At 46.3% G+C, this 20133-nt stretch overlaps 2 protein-coding genes across 2 annotated transcripts; one reads left to right on the forward strand and one right to left on the reverse strand.

Moving 5' to 3' along the window:
* Positions 1-4522: 4522 nt before the first annotated feature.
* LOC132383631 (histone H1-like) lies at positions 4523-5209 on the forward strand. The gene has a single exon (XM_059954827.1). It carries the CDS (start codon positions 4541-4543, stop codon positions 5207-5209), a length of 669 nt encoding a protein of 222 aa, XP_059810810.1. The 5' UTR covers positions 4523-4540.
* A 499-nt stretch (positions 5210-5708) lies between these two features.
* LOC132383767 (histone H3) lies at positions 5709-6133 on the reverse strand. The gene has a single exon (XM_059954970.1). It carries the CDS (start codon positions 6131-6133, stop codon positions 5723-5725), a length of 411 nt encoding a protein of 136 aa, XP_059810953.1. The 3' UTR covers positions 5709-5722.
* Positions 6134-20133: the final 14000 nt, after the last annotated feature.

The following is a 20133-nucleotide window of genomic DNA, read 5'->3' on the forward strand; positions in this document are numbered from 1 at the left end:
GTTCCTGTTTGGCTCAAGCACAAGCTGTTCCAAAAATACATCCCTTAGAAACTCCACAAACTCCCTATCCTGGGGTCCAGCACCTACCTGATTCTCCCAGTTCACCTGCATGTTGAAATCTCCATAAAATCTCACATTTCTGTTCTCTCCCTGATTAGATGGAGTCTATGCCTTTATTCCTCCTCCCAGAAGACATGGCCACACACTTCCGTACACTCTATATTGTCTGGCACTTCTTTTCCATTCTTTAAATCTGTCCAAGTGCTACTGCAGACTCCCTGCTTCCATAACACTGCCTGCCGCTCATTCTATTTTTGATTTATACACAGACTTGGCCTCAAAACTGTCAATTCCACATTAATCACTCTCCAATCACGTGTAACCTCAAATGGTGCCTGTGATGAAGCAGCAATTTCTCCCATGGCCTCCACAGTGTATTCTCTAGCTTCTCGCAAAATACAAGAATGTACCTGATATGGCCCTGGATATTCAACAGCCTTAATGCATCTTAAGGCTTCCAATATAGATCCCTGATAATTTGAATGTGGTCTAAGAAATCACAGCTGATTCCTGCCATTTTGGTAACACCATCACTTTCCATAATTTTCTCAATTGTGAAATAAACGTCAGAAACATTCATGGAAAGCCTCTCCCATTTCCTTCACTTCCACACACAGATGGCCATCCTCATCTCCAAGCGGAACAATTCTGTCTAAATTCCCTTTTCCTCTGAATGTACCGAGAGAATCTCAGGTGATTTTACTTGCATTTCCTTCCAATTCTAGATATATCGTCCTTTTACACGCCTAATTTTTATGAGAGATCGTATGTCTAATAATAATCTGGAACAATTTCCTGAGCATTGATCCAAGCCTCATCAGTCAATAATTTACTGGTTTAACTCTATGGCCTGAGGAACAACTTGCCTTGGAATATCGGCATTCCCTTCTCTGATCTCACTATCCGCTATGACCACATTGATGAATAGTGATGTGAAGTACTGGTTCAGTCCTTCGTCCACTTCAGACATAAACTCTCTCCTTTGTCCTTTTGTTGTTGTACTCTCGCCATAGTGCCCCTTCTCCCCACAGTCATTTCTTGTCCCTGTTTGAAACTTTTATCTTCTCTGTTGCTTGCTTCATATTGCCAGAGGCCATCTCCAATTTATACACCTGAAACATTCTTTATCTTTTTCTTTCAGACTGAATTCATAACATCTCTTACCACGCCCTTCTGCCGGACTTTACCATCCTTGTCTTTCCTCCACACATCGAAACAGTCTGAATTCTGACCTGATTGCCTTTAACAAATAGTCACATGTCAAACACAAAATACTCTGCAGATGCTGAGGTCAAAGCAACGCGCACAACACAGGGTGTTGGCCCGAAACATTGACTGTCCGTTTCCACGTATGCTGCCCCCCCCCCCGCTGTGTTCCTCCAGCGTGTTGTGAGAGTCACATGTCAAATATGGTTGGACAAATCACATTCCGCTCTCCTTAGTTCCTGTCCAACACAGTTGCCTTTCGCTATAATCCCGATTGACCACATAACCACTGTGTCCAGTCTTGTGCTTATTTACTTTTCCCTGAATGAAACTTTTCTCAATGGCCAGGCTCATTTCCCAACACAATGTCTTCTATGACCACCTTCCCTGGTTAGACTATCCACTTCTATGTTAAAAAACATCCCAGTATTCTTCCAACATATGCAGTGATATCTAAGCCCCTGAGTCTAAGGGAGTCCCAGTCAACATTGGGGAAATTAGTCACCCTCTGCAACAACCCTGTTGCCTTTGCATCTTTCATTCCCTGCTACATTTCAGTTTCTTTACCTCCTGCTGGCATTTGGGAGGCCTGTAGCACAACTCCATCACCTCTCTTATCCTGAGCTCTATTCACACTGTCTCACTGGATGAAGCTTCCAGTGTGTTCTCTCTTAGTCCCTCACCCACAATTCCATGTAAAGGCTGATCTGTCATCAGACTCCTCCTGTATGTCGATCCCACTCCCCTGATTTTACAAACAGTTATCCTCCTTCACTTTAAATCTTTTTGGTCATCCAGCATCTCCATTCCTCTCAGTTAGGGGTTTCTAGTATTTGTTACAGAGTGCTTTGTTGGTGGTAGAGTGGGCAGTGAAGATTCTTTGAGAGTACAACAGGATCGAGATGACCTGGGGAAGTCAGGATGGTGAAGATGATGTTTGGCCTATTTGTCTTCATTGGTCAGGGAACCAATCTTCATTGTTACAGGATTTGGGATGTCATCATCAAAGTGAGATTGCACTGTATTGTGCACAGTTCTAGTCACCCAGCTACAGGAAGGATGTCATGAAGCTGGAAAGTGTGGAGGGAGGTTTGATGAGGGTGTTACTGACACTGGAGGATTTGAATTATTAGCAGAAGTTTGGACAGACTGGGACTCTCTTTCTCACCAGAGAGATTAAGGAACTGTCTGGTAACCATCCAAAGGTTTACAAAATCAGTAGGCAATCACTCGTTGTGTCAGGGTAGAGAAGCATACATTTACAAAACAATTGTTTAAGGTGAAGAGGAAACGTTTAAAGGCTACCTGACAGGTGGGGGGGATGTTGCATGTTTGATTAAGGAGACCAACACTACAGTAATAAGTGAGGGATTTGATGAGGTCTTGTAAGTGGAGGTTTTAAATAAAATGATGAATGGTGATTTTGATGGGATTACACTGCTGGCCTCCCAATAGGCTCAGGTATTGTGGAGCAGACATGTTGGTAAATCACACAGAGGTGTAATGGGAACAGGCTTACAGCAGTCGGGCATTTTGACTCCCCCAGCATTAACCAGATTACCTTTGTATGAAAAGCTTGAGTTTCCAGGAGTAATTTGGCAGATGCAGGATCAGTTCATCCCTCAGCAGAAACAATATTTGAAAGAGAGAATGAGGCAACCATCACCAACAACGGAAGATAAAGGCAGCATAAAGGAACATGAGAGAGCAGAGAATATCACAAAAGTTAGTGGGAAGCTAAAGGATTAGTGGACTTAAAAAGAACAGAAGGTAACTAAATGGCAATATGGAGAGAACAGATGAATTATTAAAGTGACTGGCCAATAGTATAATGGGGAATAAGGATTTCGTTCAAATATTTAAAGATTAAAAGAGGCGAGAATGGATCAGTTTTCCCATTCTCACCTTCAGAATCACATCCCTCCCTGAGCCTCTTTTACACTGTTTAGTTTATTCTGTATTTCTTACTTAACCCGGCAATCTTGATCATTTAGTGAAGAGGGCCACAGCGTGGCAAATGCATTTCAATACAGATAAATGTGAGACAGTGCACATTGCAAAGTCAAACCAGTGTAGAACTTACACTGTGAATGGTCGGTCATTAGGGAGTGTAATGGGCCGGAGAGATTTAGGGTAAATCTCTCACACACAGTTCATTGAAAGTGTTGTCACTGGTAGACAGGGTGGTGAAGAACGGGGTTTAACATGCTGATCTTCATTAGTCAGGGGACTGAGTATATCAGTTGGGACATTGTGTTCCAGTTGTGTAAGTGACTGGAGGCCACACTTGTATTGTGTACAGCTCTTGTCACCGTTATAGGAAAGGTGGTTAAACTGGGGAGAGTGCAGAGAAGATTTCCAAGAATGTTTCCCGGACCTGAGGTTCTCAGTTACACAGAGAGGTTGGTCAGACAATGTCCGTTGTCCTTCATTCTTTGGTATCAGAATCATTTATCACCGTGTTATATGACAAGGAATCTGTCATTTTATTTTGACGGCAGTACAATGCGATGAAGGTGCAGATGTGAACATTGTGTCAGCAGAACGCCAAGAGATTCTGGGAATCGCGAACAACGCGGACAAAATGCTGGAGGAACCCAGCAAGTCAGGCAGCATCTCCCACCAGAGTCCTGAGGAAGGGTCTCAGCCCGAAATGTCGGCTGTTTAATCCCACCATTGATGCTGCCTGAGTTGCTGATTTCCGTCAGCATTGAGTGTGTACTGTGTCAGAGAGAGTGAGTTAAAGGAGCGGGCGGCTTAGACCAGTGTCACTGTGTTTGTGAGTCCTAACACATCGTAGGATTTCTCAGCGCCTCCTGTAGAAAATGAAAAGATTTCTCTGTTACGGAAGCGCCCCACTCCCCGGCTCAGTCCCGAAGAGGGAATTAACCGCAAAGTTTTTTTTCGATTAAATATTTCAGCCATAAAGCAGAGAACAAGTCAACCATCGGGAGAGAGAACGCGGGCAATGCAGTAATGAAACGAGTTAAAATAGAAAGCGCTGCTTTTAATCCCGATTAAACTTTCTTTCCAGCGAACCTTCCGGCCTCAGGGACGGACAGGGACTAGTCCGAGTCTCCGCAGCGTCCGATTTGAATTGGAATCGGCGAGTTTTTGAGGAGAGAGAAACACAGAAAAATGAAGCCGCCGGGAGCTGACAGCAGGATGTCTCCGCCCCGTCCGCTCGCTGCCTTTAAATTGCTCTGTGCCGCCGCCTTTTGCCTCATTTCTCATTCAGTTCTGATTGTGAGAAGGATTTACCAGAGTCGCCGACATGACCGAGACAGCACCCGCCGAAACGGCTCCTCCAGCCGCACCCGCCGCCGCAAAGAAGACTCCCAAGAAGAAGGCGGCTGCCCGGAGCAAACCAACCGGTCCCTCGCTGGGCGAACAGATCGATAAGATCGTGGCGGGTTGTCTCGATAGGAAGGGTATGTCCGGTGCGGCCATCATGAAGGCTCTGGCCGACAGCGGTGTCGATGTGGCGAAACGTCGCCACCAGGTCAAAATGAGCATCAAGAGGAAAGTGGAAAGCGGCTCCTTGGTTCAGGCCAAGGGCTCGGGTATTTCGGGATCCTTTAAATCCGGTAAAGGAAAAACTGCCGTGAAGGTGGTGAAGAAAGCGAACAAGCCAGCGGCAAAGAAATCTCCCGGCAAGAAGCTTGGCGCCAAGAAACCAGCGGCTAAAAAAGCGGGAGGTAAGAAACCCGTGGCTAAAAAAGCGGCAGCAAAGAAACCAGCGGCTAAGAAAGCGGCAGCAAAGAAACCCGCGGCTAAGAAAGCGGCAGTAAAGAAACCAGCGGCTAAGAAAGCGGCAGCAAAGAAACCCGCGGCTAAGAAAGCGGCGCCGAAGCCCAAGAGCCCCAAGAAAGCCGCAGCCCCGAAGACGAAGGCGGCCAAGAAGCCGAAGTCGAAACCCAAGAAGACAGCAGTCAAAAAATGAATTGAGAATCCACCATTTGTGTGTATCTGAACCCAACGGCTCTTCTCAGAGCCACCCACATCTCAGAAAAGAGCTGATTCGGAGTGTTGTGATTCCCGCGCCGGGTCCGATTGAGTTTTCCGGGGAACTTCTCACATGGAACCCGAGATTGCCGGTACCAGCTGTACATGACAGGTTTGTGGGAGAAGTGAAGGGCCAGATGAGACCCTGACAGGGAGGGAAGCGCGTTAATCTCTGGATGCATTCAAGAGAGAGTGAGATAGAGCTCTTATAGATAGCGGGGTCAAGGGATATGGGGAGAGGGCAGGAACCGGGTACGGATTGTGTATGATCAGCCATGATCACAGTGAATGAAGGTGCTGGTTAGAACTGATGCTCGGGGTCAATTAGCGCAAAATCGATCGGCAGGGCAGATCACTACCACAATAATGATGAGCCAGCTACAGCCCTTTCCTTTGCCGCGGTAGTGGCTCTTAAAAGAGCCTTTTGTGGTGTTCGGAGTGTAGGCTGGGCTTAGGCGCGCTCCCCGCGGATGCGGCGGGCCAACTGGATGTCCTTGGGCATAATGGTGACTCGCTTGGCGTGGATGGCGCACAGGTTAGTGTCCTCAAAGAGCCCGACCAGGTAAGCCTCACTTGCCTCCTGCAGGGCCATGACGGCCGAGCTCTGGAAACGCAGATCGGTTTTGAAGTCCTGAGCGATCTCCCGGACCAGGCGCTGGAAGGGAAGTTTGCGGATGAGCAGCTCGGTGGATTTCTGGTAGCGCCGGATCTCCCTCAGAGCCACGGTGCCGGGCCGGTAGCGATGAGGCTTCTTCACTCCGCCGGTGGCAGGAGCGCTCTTCCGCGCCGCTTTAGTCGCCAACTGTTTGCGAGGAGCTTTTCCGCCAGTCGATTTGCGCGCTGTCTGCTTGGTGCGGGCCATTCTGCTTCGAGAGTGAGAACACGGGCTGAAATACAGGAACAAGATAGACGAAACGGTCTCCAGCACAGGCCTTTATACTGCTAGGAAGGGCCGTCCCACCGCTTATGATTGGCTGAACACCAAATGTCTATTAAAAGATCTAGTTGCTGCGATTGGTTGATTGATTTCATGCTGGCTGGCGCCCCGACCTGCCCGAGAAACACGCAGAGAGACAGAGGCGGGGAGGGGAGGAGACAGGGTCAGAGTGACGGACAGAGCCGAGAGCGGCCTCTCATCGTCCAGCTCCGCCTTCACTTTACCACACCCGGCAATTTCCAGCGGTCTATCCGACACAAAGCGCTCCAGCTCCATCTATCCTCTGATCCTAGACTCCCCCAGAATAGGAAACATCCCCTCCACATCCACTCGAGACAGACAGAGAGACATACTTTATTGATCCCAGGGCAAATTGGGTTTTGTTACAGTCGCACCAACCAAGAATAGTGTAGAAATATGGCAATATAAACCATAAATAATTCAATAATAATCAGTAAATTATGCCAAGTGGAAATAAGTCCAGGACTTTCAACGGTCTATCCAACACAAAGCGCTCCAGCGAGAAAAGCTCCCTCACACAGCACGTACAGAGGGGGATTTCTGGTAATTTGCTGATCAGCCAGAAAAAGCGGCACACCTGAGGACTGGGAGATATTCAGAGTCCAGCAGAGCAGGACAAAGGGCTTAATTAGGAAAGGAAAAAAAGATTATGAGAGAAAGCTGGCTGGGTACTCAAAAAACTGACGGTAAAAGCTTTTATAGATATGTGAAAAGAGAAAAAAAAAAGATTGGTTGAGACAAATATGGGTCCCTTACAGTCAGAAACAGTTGAATTGATCATGGGGAACAAGGACATAGCAGACCAATTGAATAACCACTTTGGTTCTGTCTTCACTAAGGAGGATATAAATAATCTTCTGGAAATAGTAGGGGACCGAGGGTCTAGTGAGATGGAGGAACTGAGGGACATCCATGTCAGTGGGGAAGTGGTGTTAGGTAAATTGAAGGGATTAAAGGCGGATAAATCCCCAGGGCCAGATGGTCTTCATCCCAGAGTGCTTAAGGAAGTAGCCCAAGAAATATTGGATGCATTAGTGATAATTTTTCAAAACTCTTTAGATTCAAAATTGGTTCCTGAGGATTGGAGAGTGACTAATATAACCCAATTTTTAAAAAAGGAGGGAGAGAGAAACCGGGGAATTATAGACTGGTTATCCTGACATCGGTGGTGGGGAAAATGCTAGAGTCAGTTATCAAAGATGTGATAACAGCACATTTGGAAGGCGATGAAATCATCGGACAAAGCCAGCATGGATTTGTGAAAGGACAATCATGTCTGACGAATCTTATAGAATTTTTTGAGGATGTAACTAGTAGAGTGGAGTGGGGAGAACCAGTGGATGTGGTATATTTGGATTTTCAAAAGGCTTTTGATAACGTCCCAGACAGGTGATTAGTGTGCAAACTTAAAGTATACGGGGTACCGTATTGATGTGGATAGAGAATTGGTTGGGTAGACAGGAAGCAAAGAGTGGGAATAAACGGGACCTTTTCAGAATGGCAGGCTGGTGGGGTACCGCAAGGCTCAGTGCTGGGATCCCAGTTCTTTACAATAATGATTTAGAAGAGGGAATTAAATGCAGCATATCCAAGTTTGCAGATGACATGAAGCTGGGTGGCAGTGTTAGATGTGAGGAGGATGCTGAGAGGATGCAGGTTGACTTGGATAGGTTAGGTTAGTGGGCAAATTCATGGCAGATGTAATTTAATGTGGATAAATGCGATGTTATCCACTTTGGTGGCAAGAACAGGAAAACAGATTATTATCTGAATGGTGGCCGATTAGGAAAAGGGGAGGTGCAACGAGACCTGGGTGTCATTCTACACCAGTCATTGAAAGTGAGCATGCAGGGACAGCAGGCGGTGAAAAAGGCGAATGGTATTTTAGCATTCATAGCAAGAGGATTCCAATACAGGAGCATGGAGGTTCTACTGCAGTTGTACAAGGCCTTGGTGAGACCACGCCTGGATTATTGTGTGCAGTTTTGGTCCCCTAATCTGAGGAAATACATTCTTGCCATAGAGGGAGTACAAAGGTGGTTCTCCAGATTTATTCCTGGGATGACAGGACTTTCATATGAAGAAAGACAGGCTTATACTCGCTGGAATTTAGAAGATTGAGAGGGTATCTTAATGAAATGTATAAAATTATAAAGGAATTGTACAGGCTAGATTCAGGATGATTGTTCCCAATGTTGGGGAAGTCCAGAACAAGGGGTCACAGTTCAAGGATAAAGGACCTTTTAGGACCGAGATGAGGAGAAACTTCTTCACACAGAGAGTGGTGAATCTGTGGAATTCTTTGCCACAGTAAACAGTTCATTGGCTATATTTAAGAGGGAGTTAGATATGGCCCTTGTGGCTAAAGGGATCAGGGGGTATGGAGAGAAGGCAGGTACAGGGTTCTGAGTTGGCTGATCAGCCATGATCATACTGAATGGTGGTGCAGGCCGGAAGGGCCAAATGGCCTACTCCTGCACCCATTTTCTATGTTTAAATTACAAATACAAATACTTTGTCACCAAAGAATTGATACCAGAGCATACCATCATCGCAGAGACATTTGTTTGTGTGCTTCGTGCTCCCTGAAGTACAAATCAAAGTAAATATAATAAAAATTTAAATTATAAATCATAATTAGAAAATAGAAAAGGGGAAGTACAGTAGTGCAAGTCAGCTCCGGATATTTGGAAGGTACGGCCAGGATCTGTTCAGCAGTCTTATCACAGTTGGAAAGAAGTTGTTCCCAAATCTGGCCGTATGAATCTTCATGCTCCTGAACCTTCTCCCAGAGGGAAGAGGGACAAAAAGTATGTTGGCTGGGTGGGTCTTGTCCTTGATTATCCTGGCAGCTCTGCTCCGACAGCGTGTGGTGTAAAGTGAGTCCAAGGATGGAAGATTGGTTTGTGTGATGTGCTGGGCTATGTTCACGATCTTCTGCAGCTTCTTCAGGTCTTGGACAGGACAACTTCCATACCAGGTTGTGATGCACCCTAGAAGAATGCTTTCTACGGTGCACCTATAAAAATTAGTGAGAGTTTTAAGGGACAGGCCAAATTTCTTCAGCTTTCTCAGGATATAAAGGCGCTGGTGGGCCTTCTTGGCAGTGGACTCTGCTTGGTTAGACCAAGTCAGGTCATTTCAACCACCGACTGCGACTCCAGCCTTGAACTTCAGGCCGGGTCTTCACATACTGCGATTGTGTCTCCCTTCTCCCCTTCCCCCACCACACTCTGCCATCGCCTTTCCCTCAGATCCCATCGTCAGCTCCTGGGCCCTGAGAGGCTCCATCTTCCTCTCACCAAACAATTGATACTAAAGCGTACAATCATTACAGTGATACCTTCCCTCTCCACTGATGCTACCAGCCTCCCTCCCCCCTCTGATCCCATCTCTCATCTGTGTTGGGTATTTACCATTCCCTCCGACCTTCAACTCGCTGAGGCAGAGCAGTCTGTCCTCAGTAAAGGCTCCAGCTTTGTCCCCCTTCGCCCACACCTCAGCGAGTTCCGCGTACGCCATGACGCTGAACTCTTCTTCTGCCGGCTCCGTCTCCGACCTTACGTCTTTGACAAGGACTCTCCCACCCCCACCGATGACCACTTATAGACAATAGACAATAGGTGCAGCCATGTCTCCATTATCCCAACAACATCATAGTTACCCATTCGTACCTGGGCTTCAATCTCATCCGCCTTATTTCTGACACTTTGTGCATTCGGATATAGAATTTTTAAACCATTTCTCCTCTCTCTGTTTGAATCGCTGCCTATTGTGCTTAACCCAGCTCCCCGAACTCCCATCAGGCTATACGCCCCTAGAATTTTATTGTCCTTCCTAAATTTACCTATTCTTTCAACACATTTAACTCCATGTTCCGTCAGACCATCCCTCTGTACATGAGTCCTCCTTAACACTTGTTCCACCCCACCTTCCTCTACTACACACTTAATATTCCGGAACGGTGTAGTCCCCACCTGTGCTTTATTCTTCCTCCCGCTGTCCTCCCTCACATTCTGGATCCCCGCCCCCTGCAAATTTAGTTTAAACCCCCCCCCCAAAAAAAAGCACTAGCAAACTTCCCTGCGAGAATGTTAGTACCGCTCCAGTTCAGGTGTAAACCATCCCATCGGAACAGATCCCAACTTCCCTGGAACAAAGCCCAATTATCTACAAACCTGAAGTCCTCCCTCCTGCACCATCCTCTCAGCCACGTATTAATCTTTATAATCCTTCTGTTCCTTGCCTCACTCGCACGTGGCACAGGTAGCAATCCTGAGATTGTTACCCTGGAGGTCCTGCTCTTCAGCTTCGCACCTAACTCCCTGAACTCCCTACGCAGGACCCCCTCACTCATCCTACCCACGTCATTGGTCCCTACATGGACCACAACATCTGGATTCTTGCCCTCCCTCTCGAGAATAACCTGCACCCAATCTGAGATGTCTCAGACCCTGGCACCAGGGAACCAACATACCATCCGAGACTCCCGATCTTCCCCACAAAAACTCCCGTCTTCAACCCTCCTCCTCTTCATGGACACCCCGCTCTGGTCTTCTGCCTGCTCTGGATCTCTTTATTGCTAATTGCCGACGGGACATCAACCGTCTCGACTTCACTGCACCCTGTTCCAATTCCAACCTCACTCCTTCCGAACGCTCTGCTCTCTGCTCCCTCCGCACCAGTCCCAACCTCACTATAAAACCTGCTGATCAGGGGGGAGCTGTTGTTGTCTGACATACTGACCTCTACCTGGCAGAGGCACATCGACAACTCTCTGATACCTCCTTTTATTTACCCCTTGATCATGATTCCACTAAGGAGCATCAGGCCATTGTCTCCTATACCATCACCAACCATATCAGCTCTGAGGATCTCCCATCCACTGCCACCAAACGCATAGTTCCCACACCCCGCACTTCCCGTTTCTACCTCCTACACAAGATCCACAAACCTGCCTATCCAGGTCGACCTATTCTCTCAGCTTGCTCCTGCCCCACTGAACACCTTGAACTGTCTTATCCCCCCTTGTTCAACCTCTTTCCACTTATGTTTGTAACACTTCTCATGCTTTGAATTTTTTCAGTGATTTTAAGTTCCCTGGCCCCCACTGCCTTATTTTCACTGTGGACGTCCAGTCTCTATATACCTCCATCCCCAACTCAGACGGTCTCGAAGCTCCTTCCTTCTTTTTGGATACCAAGCCTAACCAATTCCCCTTTACCACCACTCTCCACCATGTAGCGGAATTAGTACTTACTCTCAATAATTTCTCCTTTGGCTCCTCCCACTTCCTCCAAACCAAGGGTGTAGCCATGGGCACTCGTATGGTTCCCAGTTATGCCTGTCTTTTTGTTTGTGCAACAGTCCATGTTCCAAGTCTATACGGGTGTCCATCCCCCTCTTTTCCTTCACTACATCGATGACTGCATTGGCGCGGCCTCCTGCACGCATGCTGAGCTCGTTGACTTCATTAACTTTGTTTCCAACTTTCACCCTGCCCTCAAATTTACCTGGTCCATTTCCCACACCTCCCTCCCCTTTCTTGATTATTCTGTCTCCATCTCTGGAGACGGCTTATCTACTGATATCTATTATAAGCCAACAGACTCTCACAGCTACCTGGACTATTCCTCTTCCCACCCTGTCTCTTGCAAAAATGCTATCCCCTTCTCACAATTCCTCCGTCTCTGCCACATCTGCTCTCAGAATGAGGCTTTTCATTCCAGGACGAAGATGTCTTCCTTTTTTAAACAAAGGGGCTTCCCTTCTTCCACCATCAACTCTGCTCTCAAATGCATCTCTCCCATTTCCCGCACATCTGCCCTCACCGCATCCGCCCGCCACCCCACTCGGGATAGGGTTCCCCTTGTCCTCACCTACCACCCCACCAGCCTCCAGCTCCAACGTATAAGTCTCCGTAACTTCTGCCACCTCCAAAGGGATCCCACTACCAAGCACATCTTTCCCTCCCCCTCGCCTTTCTGCCTTCCGCAGTGATCGCTGACTACGCGACTCCCTTGTCCACTCGTCCCCACATCCCTTCCCACCGATCCCCCTCCTGGCACTTATCCTTGTAAGTGGAACAAGTGCTACACCTGCCCTTACACTTCCTTCCTCACCACCATTCAGGGCCCCAGACAGTCCTTCCAGGTGAGGCAACACTTCACCTGTGAGTCGGCTGGTGTGGTATACTGCGTACGGTGCTCCCGGTGTGGCCTTTTATATATTGGTGAGACCCGACGCAGACTGGGAGACCGTTTCGCTGAACACCTATGCTTGGTCCACCAGAGAAAGTAGGATCTCCCAGTGGCCACACATTTTAATTCCATGTCCCATTCCCACTCTGATATGTCTATTCATGGCCTCCTCTATTGCCAATATGAATCCAAACTCAAGTTGGAGGAACAACACCTTATATACCGGCTGGGTAGCCTCCAACCTGATGGCATGAACATTGACTTCTCTAACTTCCGTTAATGCCCCTCCTCCCCTTCTTACCCCATCTCTCACATATTTAGTTGTTTGCCTGTTCTCCATCTCCCGCTGGTGCTCCCCCCTCCCTTTCTTTCTCCCGAGGCCTCCTGTCCCATGATCCTTTTCCTTCTCCAGCTCGGTATCACTTTTGCCAATCACCTTTCCAGCTCTTAGCTTCATCCCACCCCCTCCAGTCTTCTCCTATCCTTTAGCATTTCCCCCTCCCCCCACTACTTTGAAATCTCTTACTATCTTTCCTTTCGGTTAGTCCTGATGACAGTCTCGGCCCTAAACGTCGACAGTGATTCTCCTTATAGATGCTGCCTAGTCTGCTGTGTTCCACCAGCATTTTGTGTGTGTTGTTTGAATTTCCAGCATCTGTAGATTTCCTCGTGTTTGCTCATTAAATTATAGGAAGTGCTTTGCAAATACCCGAGGAGCTCAGTCTGTCCCTCTCCGGCCGCATGACAAGGTAAACAGGCAGAATGATTATGCCATGGTAGAAATATCAAATATGAGAAGGCACAGCTTTAAAATGACAGGGTGAGAATTTAAAGGGGGATGTTAGTGCAAGTAAGATTTCTGTTTCCGTACAGAGAGTGGTGAGGGCCGGGTTTGGGCTGCCATGGGGAGGGCTGGAAGCAGATATGATAAGGACATTTAACAGGGTTTTAGATAAACACATGAAAATTCAGAGAATTGAAGCACATGAATTATACGCAGGCAGAAGAGATTTAGTTTCATTTGACATCGTGTTCAGCACAGACATCATGGGAAGAAGGGTCTGTTCCTGTGCTGTACTGTTCTGTGTTCTCGGTGAGCCTCAGTGACGGGGGAGTCTTTAGCCGGGGTCACAGACAGGAGTATCTGTGGCAAGGAGAGAGACTGCAGGATGGTGCATTACCTCCCTGGTACGAGGGCCAAGGATGTAACTGAACAAGTACAGGCCATTCTGAAAGGACAGGGTGAGCAGACACAGGTCGTGTCCATATTGGTTCTAACAAAAGAGACAAAGTCCTGCAAAGAGACTGAGGGAGTTGGGGAAAAAATTAAGTAGAAACTCTGTGTTGGGGGTGGGGCTAATCCCAGTGTCACCTGCTAGCGAGAGAAGAAATAAGAAGGTAGTGGCTAACATGCAGGTGCAGGACGGAGGGTTTTAGTTACATGGATCATTGGGCTCTTTCAGGACAGCTGATGGGAAGAGTGAAAGGTCAGTAGTGGCATTGACAGATGTGGATCAACACAGAAAGTAAGTCCAAATGGGAAATTACACTGTCTCAGTAGTACTACAAGTGCACAGATAAACAAATATTGGAAATAAGAGAAAGAATAAAAAGTAAGTTACCTCCAACAGTCATCACCTCCCCGGCTACAGGTTGACTCATTACAGAGCCTAATGGCCCAGTGTAAGGATGACTTCATACAGCGCTCCTCCGAGCAGCACAGTTGTCTCAGTCTGTTACTGAAGATGCTCCTCTGTTCAGCCAAGGAGGCATGCAGAGGGTGAGAAACATTGTTCAGAATTGTCAGGATTTTCCGTAGGGTCCTTTGTTCAACCACGGCCTCCAGTGTGTCCAGTTTGACTCCGATAACAGAGCCAGACTTTCTAATCAGTTTATTCTCAGATGGCATCACCCGTGTTGATGCCATTTGCCCAGTACACCACTGCATAGTTAAAGAGCACAGTGGCACCGAGGGACTGAAATGTGTTTGTGTCGGTGCCGGGTGTGGAACAGTTAATGCAGACGTACTTAGAGCCTGGATTAGTACATGGCACAGTGATTCAGCCATTACAGAGAAGGGCAGGACTGGTAGCGAAACATTCCAGGATTCAGATTCAGACAGTCCAGAGGGAGGTGAATGAGGATTGGGAAGCTGTACTGCTGATCAGGCAGAATGTCACAAATTCAAGGTCCTCCCAGAGGCTCATCCAGTGAGACAATGTGGGTGGAACTCAGGAATGAGAAAGGTGCAATCACTGTGATGGGATTATACTGTCGGCCTCTCAATAGCCAGTGAGAGAGAGGAACAGATATGTCAGCAGATATGTCAGATATGGCTGATGTAAAAACAACAGAGTAGTTTTGGTGAGTGAATAATCTCCCCAGTGACTGGGACTCCCTTACCACCTGAGACTTGGATCTGGCATTTTGTGTGTTCAGCAAGGTTTCCTGAAACAGTGTCTGCTCCACTAGGGAGGCAGACATTCTTGACTTCACCTTGGGAAATATGGGACTCACCAGAGTGGTGGCGGGAACAACCAGTGTTCAAAGAGGAATTAGACAGGTCCTTCAGGGGAAATAACCTGCAGAGCTGTGGGGACAGAGTGGGGAATGGGACTGTGGAAATGTTGTAGCAGGAGTTGGTATAAACTTGATGGGTCAGATAGTCCAGACCATCCCAGAATGATCCTGTGACTAATAATAGTCTGAAAAAATTATTCTGGTCTTTAGTGAATCTTCTAAGCTCCTGGTTGGACAAGATCAATTGTGTAATAAGGACACACTTCTGTAAAAACACTGACACCATATTCCAAGCACACTGAGCTGCCAGAGCACAGCACCGGCCAGTGAGGACACAGACCAGTAAAACACCCGGCTCTCTACTACAACGTTCAAAGCTGAAAGTAAATGTATTATTAAAATACATTTCTGTCACCATATGCAACCCTGAGATTATTTTTCTTGTGGGCATACTGCTGGTTTGTTAGAGCAGTTGGGGAGGGTTTAAACTAATTTGGTAGGGGCATGGGATCTGGAGTGAAATGACTCAGGCAGGGACAGATGGTAAAACTGCAAAGGTAGCATGCAGCCACACTGTCAGGAAGGGCAGACAGATGATAACTGCAGCCAGCAGGGTGAGTATCAGTGCATGAGGGATGCAGACTCAGTAAGGGTAGCAAATGCAGTACTCAGTGTTTTTTTCTCAATGCACAGAGTATAAGAAATAAGGCGGATAATCTTATTGCCCTATTATGGATTGTCATGTATTATGTGACCATCACTGAATCACAGCTGAAGAATATTTGTAGTTGGGAGCTAGATGCCCAAGATTTTCTTTCCAATATTTTTATTAGTTTCTATATAGAAGAATACAGAGTATAAGAAAGTGTATATAAAAGGTCAAAAAGGATTTTTTTTAAAACTAAATACATCCGTCCATAACAAAAATCTCATTACCCCATATTCACGTAAGTTAATCAATATTTGTATTGAAATATACTAATTTATTACAAAAAGAAAGAATCTAACCCCTACCAGGACCAAAGCTGTTCATTAAGGAATAAAGGTGGTAAAATACCTTCTCATATAATAAAAATTAATAATAGCCAACATCTGAGTTTAAACAACGAATTGAAGTTTTTGAAAATAATTCAGAAAAGATCCCCACAATGTTTGAAAGTCTTGACGAGATTTTGGCTTTCTTTGTTTTATGGCAGCCTCTCTGAAACAAATTTCAAAGTTGTAGAATGTATACATACTTTGATAATAAATCTCCTTTGAATTTTGGTTAAAAATCATGATGGTTGAGGGATAAAATAAGGACAAAAATTTAACAAAACTCAAAACTGATGCTTTTTTTAATTTCAGGACCTGCTGAATCTTGCATTTATAGGCATCAGTTAGTCTTGTGAGACCATTGATTTGTGCCTTGAAAGGTTTTTCCAGGACACAGGCCTGGACAGGGTTGCATGGGAGACCGGCAGTTGCCCAAGCTGCAAGCCTTCCCCTCTCCACACCATCGATGTTCCAAGGGAAGGGCACTAGGACCCAAGCAGCTTGGTACCGTTGTCGTCGCAGAGCAATGTGTTGTTAAGTGCTTTGCTCAAGGACACAACGCGCTGCCTCAGCTGAGGCTCGAACCAGTGACCTTCTGATCACTAGACCTGATGCCTTATACACTAGGCCACTCGCCAACACATCTTGCATTAGCGGTAGGAATATTTTTGGCAAAGATTTTTAACACAAGGATCAACTTGTACTTGAGTAAGCATGAACACTTTCAGAGTAGCCAATATCACTTTTCAAGTCTTGCAAACATGGTCGAATGTTTTAAGTGACAAATTCCACTGATGAGAGCCGGGTAGTGGGTATAGGACACAAGGACTTTGGCAAAGTCCCCATGGTGGGCTGATCCGGAGCATAGAACCACGGGGGCTGAATACAAATTTGGTATAATACATTCTAAATGTAGCTTGGTCAGAGAACACAAAAGGTTGAGGGATGCGATGCTGAATGGAGACCTGTGAACAGTGGTGCCCTACAAGGATCAGTGCTGGGAACTCTGCTCTTTGAGAAATGATCTGGACCAAAATGAAGGAGGGCTGATTTGCAGTTCTACAGAGACACACAAACTGGTGCAATTGCTTATAGTGAGGAAAGTTGCCAAAGGATTCAGCAGAACATAGACCAGCTGGAAATGTGGGCAGAGAAATGGGAGGTAAGTCGGTGTACTCTGGGAAGTCAAATGTCAAAGGATTTCTTTGGAATTCCTCTCCTTGTTGAAGCAGCTGGAATTATAGTAATAGCATTGACATGCTCCACCACAGGATATGGGAGGTCAGGGAATCAGTCAGTGTCCCTGATAACTTCACATGCCAAAAGTGCTCCAGTTGCAGCTCATGACTGGCTGTGTTAAGGGAATGGACGGACCTAGAGTTTCCATGATGCTGAGACCGGAGATTCAGTGAGTTGGTCACACCTGAGGTCAGGATGCAGATTGTTGTGTGACCACCATGACGGAAAGGGGAAGAGACACAAGGTGCAATGTCTCCCTGTGGCCGTGACCCTCAGCAACAAGTACACTCCTTTGGATACCCCTGGGATAACGAACCAGAGACAGCAGCCCGCCAGGTCGGTGGTACTGAGACCCCAGACTGATGCTCCGCGGGAGAAAAGTTCAAGCAGAGCAGTGATGACAGCAGACTCATGGTACAGGGGATGTGCAGGAGATTCTGTGGCAGCAACAGAGATGACACGATGGTGTGTCGCCTCCTGGGTACTGGGGTCAGGTCCGTCTCAGACTTGCAGGATTTCCTAAAGATAAACTTGCCAATCGAGTCAGTGGTAAGGAAACCAAATGTCAGCATTCATTTCAAGAGGACTACAATACAAAAGCAAGGATGAAAGCATTGGTCCGATCACACTTGGAGTACTGTGAACTGTTTCGGGCCCCTTATCTAAAAAGCTACATGCTCGCATCGGAGAGGGTCCAGAGGAAGTTCACAAAAATGTTGTGATTGTTTGATAGCTCTGGCCCTGTACTCTCAGGACTTTAGAAGAATGAGGGAATCTCATTGAAACCGATCAAATATTGAAAGGCTAAGAATGGAGTGGGGAGGGTGTTTCCGATACTGTGTCCAGGACCACAGGGCACAGCCTCAGAATACTGGGACATCCTGTTAGAACAAAGATAAGGAATTATTTTCTTAGTAAAGGGCAGTGAATCTGTCCTGCCTATGTCAGGATGTTGTTCACTGACTAGAGCTCAGTGTTTAACACCACCATTCCCACAGACCTGATCAATAATCTACTGAACCTGGTCCCTCTGCAATTGGATCCTCGACTTCCTAACTGGGAGACCACAATCTGTGCGGATTAATGGAGACGGGCTAACCCCTATTGACATCAATGGATCTGGGGTTGAGCTTTCAGTTCCTCTGCATCAACAGACCTGAGGATCTCACGTGGTCTTCACGTACCTGCTGTGTGGTGAAAGTGGCACAGCAGCGCCTCTTTCACCTCAAACGGTTGAACTTCCTGGTGCTGGGTCCATTGTTCTTTTCCACCTGTATTAACGATATGGATGAGAATGTGGTAAACTGGATTAGCAAGTTTGCAGATGACACTGTTACGTACTCGTGACACATGACAGTGGAGCCCTTGTCATGTGACTGGGGTTGAAGCTGTACTGGACTTGAGGTGATGGTCTTGTGATGGTGGTGACGTCATTTTCCCGCCAGTAGAGATCATGTGACAGGTTTTTTTTTACAGGTTATAAAAGGTAGACCCCACCCGGTGAGGAGGGGCAGTTCGTGGCTGGATTTGCCAAGTTGACTTCATGCCACTGCGCGTTTGAAGTGATGACGCAGTTTAGTTGAAGGACGAAGTTTTTATTTAATGCTTAAAGTTTAAAAGGTTATTGCCAGCAGGTTCTTTATGATTCTGTTAGTTCGAGGAAATTAGAGGAGAGTGCAGATTCGAAGTTGGAAGTTAAAGATCGAGGAGAATCGCTTTCTACGGTGAAACGGGGGTGACCTTTGTTTGATCCTTATTTGGAAGGATTTCGTTGACTATCTTCGTGTTAATCCCTAGGTTTACCTGGAAAGGATTGAAGGTAGTGGAGAAGGAAAGTTCAGTGCCTTTAAGCCGTTCTGTTTTGTGAATTCTTCGTGGGAAGTTCGATGTCGGGGATCGAAGCAAGCGACGTGAAAGAGAACCTAAATCGTCCTATAAAGTCTCTCCTTTTAAATGGACTGTGAGCATATCGAACTTTTGGCAATACCACTTTAAAGATCTGTTTTGGAATATCACTTTACGAACTGTTTGAACAGCCGCTCAGCAGCTGTTTCCGGTTACGGTAGTGTTTGTTTACTTTTGGGGGGTTTGTTTTCGGTGTTTAATAAATGTGTTGTTTGTTATAAGAAACCCTTGCCGATCTCATATATTTATTGTTGCCTGAATACGTAACATTAAATATGGGAGTTGCGTCTGGATTGAATCTTTTGAGTTTAAATGCTTGCTGACTTTTAAATCGGTGTTTTGGAAACGGGGATTACTCGGTTCTTTTGTTTGGCTTGTTGTGGTATTCGGCAGCAATGAATATTGATGAGTTTCTGGCTTTGCCAGCTGCGGAGGTGTTGGCGAAGGCGAAAAAAACTGAGGTGTTTGAGATAGCTAGTAGATTGCGACTTAAAGGTATTTTGCAGACTACTTCTAAGGCTGTAATACAGAGGAAAATCGCAGGTCACACTTTGTGGATTCGGGTGTTTTTGATGAATCGATTTTAGAGTCGTTTCCAATAAGTAATCTGGAGATGCAGTTGCAAATCGAACAAATGAAATTGGAGAGGTGTAAATTGGAGGCGGAACAAAAGCTGAGAGAATTTGCATATGCAATGGAGGAATTAAGGACTGGAAATCAGTCTTCTGGTTCTAAAAAAACGTTTGCTGCTAGTCAACAAATTAAATTGGTCCCTCCATTTAGTGAAACAGATGTGGAAAGGTATTTTCAACATTTTGAAACTATTGCTCGGATGTCAGAGTGGCCGAAAGTTAAATGGTCAGTGTTGTTACAGAGTGTAATTAAAGGCAAAGCACAACAAGTTTACACAGCTTTAACAGCTGCGCAAGCACTTGATTATGATATTGTAAAGCGGCATATTTTAAACGCATATGAGTTAGTCCCAGAAGCATATAGGGAAAGATT

This window comes from Hypanus sabinus, chromosome 31 (genome assembly GCF_030144855.1).
Source record: "Hypanus sabinus isolate sHypSab1 chromosome 31, sHypSab1.hap1, whole genome shotgun sequence".
Lineage (NCBI taxonomy): Eukaryota > Metazoa > Chordata > Chondrichthyes > Myliobatiformes > Dasyatidae > Hypanus > Hypanus sabinus.

Coding starts and splice junctions, on each gene's coding strand:
- LOC132383631 (XM_059954827.1), top strand. CDS start 4,541: ATGACCGAGACAGCACCCGCCGAAACGGCTCCTCCAGCCGCACCCGCC.
- LOC132383767 (XM_059954970.1), bottom strand. CDS start 6,133: ATGGCCCGCACCAAGCAGACAGCGCGCAAATCGACTGGCGGAAAAGCT.